We start from the raw sequence: 10,274 nt of genomic DNA on the forward strand, positions 1-10,274 counted from the left end.
GAAGCAGTTTACTTAAGCAAAAGTTGTACAGCTGTGATATAAAATAACTCCATTAAAAGAAAACATTCTTGTATTCAACAGTTTACTTAAGTGAAAGAAATATAGACACAAAGGCATACAGGAATGAAACAAGACTACCTTTGTCATTTTACAGGGTTATTACAAATTTATTAGAATAGACACTGTTTACTGTCGCATTATAACTATCATTACATATTTATCATATTTTACAAAGAAATGCTACATGCAAAATCTTACAAGTCATTAGTAACTACAGATCATTAAAAAAGGACTAAGCTTCCTCTGAAAAGTGGTTAAATAAAGTGGAACTGGCATAAAATGTAAATCTTTAAGTAGATCTCAAAACTGTACTGTACCAAAAAGCTGGACTTGGGTAAATGTGCTAAATTATGTTCTTATATTTCAAATTGTGTTCTGTTTTTATTGAAATGTGACCACATGTGACTATATAGAACATCTTTGATCTCACAAGCTCTTTCTTTTGGTTGCATTCACTTGATTTAATGAATGGTGTCTCTTGAATTGACTGCTTTGGAGGATGATGTGCTGTCTAATTATGGCTATAAATATTGGCACCATATGATATCTGCTGAATAGCTTGATAAAGGTAAAAATGTAAGTTAGAAAAATAGAGATTTTATTTGAACTCTTCAACTACTCATGTTCCTTTCCAAATAATATTCATCACCACTTTCTTTCACAGGCAATACTCAGGTGTCAAAGAGAACCAGCCTTGTGGGGCTTTTGTCTCGACAGCAATGGGATGCATGCTGTCCACCGTGTGGTCCTGTGCTGTTTCTCTGACCATAGATCTTTGTATGGCACTTGTGGATAGGGAGGGCAGGGTGTGCATGGATCATTGTCTGCGGCAGAACCAGGCTCACACCCCCGTGACATTGGCCCAAACCGGGTAGGAGTCCAGGTTAAACATGGCCTTGCCCCAGGTGTTAATGGCCAGAGTAATGCAGAGGATCCCAATGATGTTCATGACTATTCCTGTCCTGGCCTGGCGGAGAAGAACAGAAGAGAAGAAGATTTTGGTTTTGTGTATATTCAATATCTCCGTACTAAATGTAAAGGTAAGCTTTATAGCTTAACATAAAGACTGGAAACATTAGGAAATGTCGATCTGGCTCTGGCAACAAAATCTGTCTAAGAAGTTACTAAGTTCTAAGAAGTTCTTGCCAAGAAATAACACAAACTGTAACAGCAGCCATAAAGTGACCTCAACATGTCATTTGAGGAATAAACACAACAAACGACTGCCACACTCACCATGTCAGCCACCTTGAGGTATCCATAAGAGAAAACGATGGCGTTGGGAGGCGTAGCAACCGGCAGCATGAACGCAAATGACGCGCTCAGAGTACAAGGCACCATGACGTACAGTGGGTTCATTCCAATGGACTGAGACTGCAACAATGACACAGAAACCGTCACCAGTCTGAGACCGGGATGACAGCCAGCTTTGATCACAGAATCCTCCAATCCACCAGCCAGCTATTTTTTCTGCACCCATAATCACTGACTCAGCTCCGAGTGAAACGTGTACAATTCAGCGCAGAGTGAACACTCTTATTAGGTGGGTGTAATTAAGATGTCATTTCTGCAAGCTTAGAGCTGAGACATAATATCTAAACCAAAGAAGAATTACATATGTAGCGATAATGGCAGACTACTAAAATGCAGAAAACATTACTCTCTGGAGTTTACTTCTGAATTACACATCTCAGAGTACAGCAGTTCACAAATGCACAGTAATTTCTGGTTCTCAAAATAAACAACGGGTGAAAAGACTTCAATTTTATAGTTAGACTACGTTAAACTGTAGGCTGCAAATCTGGTCACCATGATGACAGTGTTTCGTGTCTCCCAAAGTTTGTTCTTCAAATCAAATGATAAAGATTCAGTTGACAGGATGACAGGAAGCAACATCCCACAAAACCATGACACCAGCAAAGCACCATCTCTCTGAAACGATGCTCTTTTCTTTCGCCTTCTTTCTTCCTATCTCTGTTTTCACATGAGGCTTGGAACCCATGCACACTCACTTGGCTTTGCCTTCAGTGGACAGCTATGTGAATACCCCTGCTTGGCACTGTTTCTCGCAATCCAGCTTTGCTGTTTCCTAGAGTGCTTGACTAGCAGGCACAGTGCTGCCATTCTTCAGCAGCAACGGGGTGGGCAGCATCATAAGGCTCTCGGCTGAATTGGTGTGTTTGGCAGGTTATTAATGGGGGGGAGGGGCCCAGGCAAGGGGACCAAATATATTAAGCCTGAATGACCAACTAGATGGGTGACCATACAAGGCAAAATAGGCCGGCTTCCACTGGGAGCGGTTTCAGTGCTGGACTCTCATTGGGAAAATTGATTACAAAAGAAGCTACACTAGGAAGCGCTTCACCTCACTGCTGCTGAACATGACCGTCTGTTTCCCGCAGTCTCCTGCCTTGGTTTCCTCCTTTTTTCATCTAACACATTTTAATCGCTGTTTCTGAGAACTTACCATTGAGGCCAAGACAGGTAGGAAGAGTGTGGCAGTGGCCACATTACTCGTGCATTCAGTGAAGGTAGCAATCAGCAGGCACAAAATGATAGCAATTGCCCAGGGAGGGATATTTTGAAGGGGAGTCATCTGATCACCCATCCACTTTGAGAGTCCCGATTCCTAAAGACATATAATAAAAATTGTCAAACTCTTTTGTAAAACTTTATGCTTCAATATTTGATTAACAAGAGGTATCTGCAGTCATTTCTCTCCTTTATTTTGATTCATTCTTTTATTCCAGTGAACCTAGCGTGCTAACCAGCTGTCCCGTCTCATGTGAAAATGAATCACTGCTGTTCAGCATGAGAGAATGAAGACGAGGGGGATATGTTTTAAACTCAGTCTTGTGAACATAATGATGGCTGAAGCTCTTGACAAGTGACCATCTCCTCCTCCACTCCTGGCTCAGGACACCAAAAGAAAATGTACTAGTAATAGTAATAGTATTCCCACCATATTATGTGTAAACTGTAGGTCTCTTAAGCCATTAAAATATGATTGTCATTGTCACTTACTTCACTTCCTTTGGCTAAAGCAAAACCTCCTCCAAGAAGAAGTACAATGCCCCATGGTAACTTCTTCTGGGCAACTTTCCAGGTGAGCAGACGTGGCGTTGAGCCAGCAGTTTGATGGGGTACTACAGATTTTGCAGAAGAAATTCAGTGTTAGTGTGGAATCACTGCACAATCTGATCTCTAAAAGGTTGAAGGAAAAGAATACAACATATAAGCTGAATACTTCCACAATAATGACTCACCAGCGTCAAAACGTCGGGCTCTCCATGAGCAGAAATGTGGAGGTTTAGAGGGCAGAACGAAGAGAAGGACAGCAATGAAGACTGCCACGGTGGCATCTGTCACATACCTGAGAGGTGGAGGGATGAGAGGATGAACTCTTGGTGCAGGTGTATTCATTAGCATGTGAGTGAAAACTAGGTGCAGACTTGAAAGCCTGTATACAAACTCTGCTTTGGAGTTGAAGATATCTGTTGCCCAGCCCTTGACAAAGCCTGGATCCCTTGTGAACCACATCACCACCAACAGAATGAAGAGTCCCAGAACACTGATCTCTCCAAAGGACATGGATCCCAGGAGACGATGCTGCTCACGGATCACATTATACGCAGCAATCTCCTTCTCAGTCTTTACAGCTCCACAGCCCCATGTCTTTTTAAAGCTGGTAAAAAAAAATAAAATCTTTGTAACACCTCTACAATCCATCAGTAAAAGTCGCTTGATGTTGATTCAAGTCTGTGTCACTGTAATTAGACCAAACTCACTTGAAACCCATAAAGACAAACTGTAGCCAAAGCCAGGCCAGTGTGAGCATGAGAATCATGTTAGGGAAGGCAAACCCAAACCAAGAGGCAAAGTTGATCACATCTTCATTCTCAGGAAACAGTCTAAAAAGAAAAATCAAGTGGGAATATAATACTTGAATTAACATGATAATAAACCAGATCAAATCAAATTTATATAGCACATATACACATACACATATATAACGTTCCTTCAAGACCAAACCCTGATAGAGTTATTTAAAGTGACCCTAAAATCCCACACAAATATTAGAGCACCTTCTAGAAATGAGAGTGAACACTCACTGGTTCATCTGGCCCTTGAGCACCAGATTGGGACCAGTTCCTGTCAGTGTGGCGGTGCCTCCAATGCTGGCAGCATAACAAACACACAGGGTCATCCCTTTACACATCCTCCGTCTTTCAGCTGCCTCCTTATGCCTGGCAGCCTCCACTGCAGAATCCAAGAAAGTCACCACCACTGGCCCTTCAAACAAGCAAAGAGTAAAAATAACTACTAGTAGTTTAAGGGTTGAAAAGGTCAGTAATTATAAAAAAAGGCCTTGTTTTGCCAAACAGACACAATATTGTACTTTGCTGTGCCTCACCTACTCCCTCACTCTGTTTCTCTGTCTGTGGGGGCTGTTTGCTGTCACTCTCTGATGTTTGGATCTGCTCCTCTGAGCTGCTGATTTGAGGTATTTCTGCCTCACTGTTGTTGAGCTGTTCCAGCACTGCTTGGACAATAGGCACCATCATGGCTGTGGTAGCCGTGTTACTGATCCACATGGATAAGAAGGCAGTCACACCCATAAAACCCAACATCAATCTGCCAGTGGGATAAAAAAAACATACATGTCACACGTTAGTGGACTTGGATTAAATGAGGGGCTATTAAGTGTTTCTTAATATCTAACATTTTTGAGTGCAAGGAATATTTTAAGCACATTTTTTCATTCTATTTACAATGTTCTTATCGGTCAGGCTCACAGGAGTCAATCGCCGCTGACACCTTGGGTGAAGGTGGGGTACACCCCGGACAGGTTGCCAGTCGTTTGCAGGGTCATCATACAGGGGCATTTAGAGACAAACAACCATTCACACTCTTAGAGTTACCAATTAACCTAGAAGTGCATATCTTTGGACTGTGGGAGGAAACTAGAGTGCCCTTAGGAAACCCTTGCAGGCAAAGGGAGAACATGAAAACTTGACAGGGAAAGGCCCCAGGCCTGTGTCCTTATCACCACAGGGAATTTTGATTTCTGAGCTGATTAGACAAGCTTTGATGACGGCCTTAAATATGATAAGCAAGACAGAGAATCTGCTGTGAAAGCATAAAATTGAGCCACTTACAGCGCTGGGCGAACACCTACAAAGAGCAACACCCTCAAGGCGATGCGCTTGTGTAAATTCCAGTGCTCCACAGCAATCGCAACCATCAGTCCTCCCACAAACAGCAAGTTTGTGTCCTTAAGGTACTGCATGCTGACCTGAAACATCAGGGCGATGCACAGTGAGACACGTGTGACTGAATTCTGCAAACTGGTGCATTTGTTTTACTTACGTCTTTGGACTGCATGATTCCAAACAGAGGAAAGAGGAGTGCTGGCAGGAGAGCTGTGACTGCCAGTGGTAGCACTTCAGTGCACCAGTACACTGCCATCAGGATTATCACATAGGCACATTCTGCCTCCTGCATCACAACATGAAGCAGAATACCAGCAAAAAAAAAACCCAAATGTTTCTTATTCTTTGTCAACTTATTTTAAATGAGTAAAAATCCTATTTGAAAAGGCCAACAAAGACAATTAGCATTATGCAATTTTTATGCTATGATGGTTCAAAGGGTAAAGATAGGCGTGCTTGTCATTACTATTGTTCCAGGTCAATTACTAGTTCATTTTCCTGGACAATACTATTATATTATGACACAGCCTAATCATAATTAATACTTTATTAATACTGGTGACTGTTTATTCAAGACTTTTCACAACATAACAGAGATTGCCTTGCTTGTCTGTAGATTGTAATTTATCAAAAAGTTTTTGCAAAGAAGTAATGAAACATGAAGTTTATCTATGTATCTAAACGTCTATCATTCCAAAGCAAAAGCACCTCTGGTCACAGTAAAGCATGTCTGTGTTCTGCGTCCTTGTCTGCTTAACATAACATGCTTCCAGCCTGTGCATGTGCGTGTGTCACATGCAGCGGCAGCAACGTGGACAGAGCCCTTTGACTCCGGGTTCCCACGCTGGACGTGACCCTTCATGTTAACAGCAAGAAGTTAAACCAACAGGACTTCAGAGTGCGTCAGACCGAGAGCCCCTCATCCATTTAGCTCTCGGTGCGCTGCTGTGCACGTCTGAGCCGCATCAACAGGTGCAAGACGAGATCCAGCTCAGGCTGCTTCATTTAAAGGGCAGCGCTAGATTCGCGCATCGGTTCAGTTACATCGGGGTATTAAAAAAACAAACAAACAAACAAACAAAAAAGAAAGCCAACTAAAAAAAAAAAAAAAAAAAACATGCAACCAAAGTTAAAAGTCTAAATGTGAAAAAAAAAGTAAACTGCATGAATTACAAATAATGTTAATGAAAGAAAGTATGAGTAGAGTAATCTCGGCTATACGGTGCCAATTAGTTATCCTGTGAGTCCGACACGTCAGTTATGTTCACTGGGGAGACTTATCTCTTTATAAAGTCCACTCTAAATGAATGTTATCTTGCATCATTTACATACCGGTGTCCCGATCACCAGAGGCAGAGGAAGGAGAAGAAAAGGAGCTGAGAAGAGGATAAGTTCATTCTTCACGGAGCGGAGATATTTGAAGAATGCCATCGTGCAGGAAAACGGAGAAAAGGAGGCTTTCGCACCATGGACCGAGCTTTTGAGGCACAGAGCAGAGGAGGAGGGGGAGTCCCACAGAAGATAAAGGAGAGGCGAATCACAATGAGGAGGGAGACAGACACAGAGAGACAGGGAGAGAGAGGGGGGGGGGGCACCCACACCAAAACAAAAGTACCCAGGGATTAATTATTCAGGGATTCAAAAAATAAATAAATAAAAAATCTTCCACGTGATCAGAGCCTACCAAATAAAAAGCAACCCCAAAAAAAGCACATAATCACAGCCCCTGGTTAATGTTCCCATCATGTCATGTGAGACAGACCACATACACAGGATGAAGTTACACTGAGCAAACTTCATGACATGCTGCTGACAGCGCTCATCTGCTGAAGTCATTCCCTCATACAGGAGAGGACTCTGTCAGTGACCATTTCTATCATTCTCCTATTAATGATTCATGAGTGGCAGGTCGGTGATACACAAGGGAACTCACCCAGTATCATTATATCATGATTACTTTTACACTATCTTGTTTAATTCATTTGAATTTCCATTACATCTCCCTTGATGCAGTAGCTATTTATTCCACCCTTCAAGTAATCGAAAATCTATATCCGTTTGCCTTAATTAGTAAAATTTAAAGGTAAAATATTACAAATTTTCTCCATCACCAACTCTCTGTGTGGTGCCATAAACAACACTAGAAAAAAGCTGATTTTCTCAAGTTGAACTGAAATGCATGTAGCAATGTTGTGATCTGAGGCAGCATGTTGCCTAAAAACATGTTGAAACCATCAACTGTTTTTGGAAGACTTATGTGTAATTTCTGCAATCTGACAATCAGTTTGTATTATGTGTCCTAATTAAATTAATTACAGTTATTTTGACAAACACTATCCCCATGCTCGTGTGTGTTGCTGCAAACCTGAATTTTTCCACTCTTTTACCTTGCCCCTAAAACACACTTTCCCCCCACTACACAACACCTATAACTTTTAGAACACTGGGATTTTTCACATTGTGCTGTTATAATGAATGGGAAATGACCTAATTATTTTGGGCATTTATACAAAAACGCCACCACAAATGAGACTGAGTTGATTTAAAAGTATCAATCAGTGTATTATTTAATTTGCCCAACTGTCAAGAGGTGACGAAGATACCTAGAGTCAATATGAACACCCAGCCTGAACTGTTAATTGTATGTTATCAATGCATTTGGGAAAAATCAAGATGCCAGAGGAAAATGTAACGTCCTCAAAAGTGGTCCATTAGATTTAATAAAAATGCATTGCTTTACCAGTTGCCTTCATATTTTGTGAGACAATAATCAGGATTTTTCTTAAGTGCATTGTGTCAGTACCATTTAACTTACAGTTCCTGACTTTTCGTTTTTTGTACCTATTTTTTCTTGATTTCATTCTTGTTTCATGGGACATGTTCCATTTTGCTGTTCTGTTTTTAAATTACTGTGCTGAACAAACAGTGGGTGATAGTCACAGTCACTGTCAATAAACTGGTTAAGTCTTGCAAGTTTTTTCTTTGTTAAGGTGTTACTGGTGAAAAGAAAGATGACTAAAACCACTTGTGTCTCATCTGTTTCACAAAATAGATGGGAATAGATTAATGAGAGGAGGAGACCTTTCAAAGGTCAAGGTTTTGAGAGTGTGTTTTTCCCAAAAACGGTATGTATTGAATTGTAAGATAAGAAAAGGTTTGCTGCGTTATAAGAGAAAATATAAACTGCTTTATAAACTGCTACATTTAGGTGGTTTTCAGCTAAAAACTAATCCTTTGGTCCATGTTGTAACTCTCAACCAGAAGATATCTCCTCACTGACACAGGTTAAAACAATATTCCAATGAGAAAATGGATTTAAACATTCATGATGTCTACTTTTTGTTTTAACTCTATGAACTTGATGAAGTGTGTTTATCTTATTGTAAAGGGGAGCGACAGCTCATTGCAAGCTATTCTTTCAGCCTACAGAGAAGCTGAACCTTGTAGTGAAATAATGAGATGGAAATTTCAAGAGCACATATTATATTTATTGCAGGGTTACAGCCGTGCATGGAAAAATAATTCACAGTATGCTTCATTGTGTTGACTCCCCTTTTATGTACTGTAAGGTCAGAATATTTGCAGGGAATGCTTTCAACTAAAACAAACACTGTACTTTGGGCCTAAAACACATTCTGCCTGGCAGCTCCATGAAACTGCTGAGAAAAGAACGTGATATGCTGAGCCAAAGAATGTCATGTTCTTTGACTATAGCGCTTCTGTAAAAGTGCTGTCAGTAATTATGCCGCACTGGTGGGATGCTGGGATGAAAGAAGCTTTTAATTTGTATCCCTGTAATTGAGAGTCTACAACGCACTGTGGGAGCATTTACTCATTTTTTGCCAATTTTGAGGACACAGAAATTTTTTTGACGATTTGAAAAATCTACTTGGTGTTCTGAGCTGTGTCAAAAAAAATCCTTTCACTCAGAATTTTACTTAATCAGTTGCACTTTTCAAAAGATGTGTTATGTTCACTTGATTTCCTCCCCAAAATAAAAGACGTGCACAGCCAGCCAGAATTTACTTACACAACATCCATACATAAATACTTTCCCATTTACTGACCACAGCAGGACTTAGACTACAATAAAAACAAAAGCACATTGTTGCACATTGACAGGAAGCTCTTTATAAACTCTGTTGGTTTACAATTATGTAATCACATGCATGAAAAGTTTGCAGCTGCAACATATAATGTAGAATCCAAGGTGAAGCTTTTGCTCGCAAGTTATTCTCATTCTCAGAGAAGCTATGTAAAAATAAATATTGAATTAAATTATATTGTCACAACAAAATATTTTATGTATGCATAAGAAAGTTTCTATTTTCTATTTTGCATTGCAATGCATACCATACCAGAAACAAATATACCTGGCTGACATTGGGGTTTAAAATTTACATTAAATAAAGGATTAAAGTTTGGATCACTGAAAGCAATCGCGAAAAAAAATTGTACATAAAAAAAGAAAATCTAAATGTTAAATTAATACAGTCCAATGCTGATGTTAAAGACTTACCCAAAATAAACTGTGTGATAAAAATCCCGATTAGATTATTACTAGTCAAACAGTGATCATTTTGCACAGCATTGAGTCAAAATGCAGGTGTGCTATGCAGACATCCTGATGCTGTTATCCATTATCATACAACAAGACAAAGTTGAAGCAACCAGGACAAATTAAAAAAAATAAATAAATCAGATGATTGCAAATGCACAGACTGCACTCTCCCTGTCTGCACAAGTTCACTGAAGGATTTGTCTGGGAAATAATGCCACCTTGTGGGGATAATGATAATGATAATGATCCCTCAAGCTCATTTGCTGAACTGGAAGTTGTCAGTCAGTCAGTTGTCAGACTGTCAGTTACCAAAATGGAAAAAGGCTAAAGAATGCTCTGTAAGCATTGATGAAATAACTAAGTAAATAATAATAATAATAATAATAATAATAATAATAATAATAATAATAATAATAATAATAATAATAATAATAATAACA

General features: G+C 39.8%; 1 protein-coding gene across 1 annotated transcript; it reads right to left on the reverse strand.

The window, feature by feature from the left end:
* slc13a5b (solute carrier family 13 member 5b) lies at positions 1-6,740 on the reverse strand. Its single transcript, XM_029516880.1, is given in 12 exon segments — positions 1-1,027; positions 1,297-1,434; positions 2,528-2,689; positions 3,085-3,193; positions 3,353-3,433; positions 3,533-3,745; positions 3,849-3,971; positions 4,173-4,347; positions 4,460-4,695; positions 5,220-5,421; positions 5,424-5,559; positions 6,606-6,740. Coding segments are annotated over 12 exon segments (1,800 nt in total). The 5' UTR covers positions 6,705-6,740; the 3' UTR covers positions 1-901.
* Positions 6,741-10,274: the final 3,534 nt, after the last annotated feature.

The sequence above is a fragment of the Echeneis naucrates genome, chromosome 13 (assembly GCF_900963305.1).
Source record: "Echeneis naucrates chromosome 13, fEcheNa1.1, whole genome shotgun sequence".
Lineage (NCBI taxonomy): Eukaryota > Metazoa > Chordata > Actinopteri > Carangiformes > Echeneidae > Echeneis > Echeneis naucrates.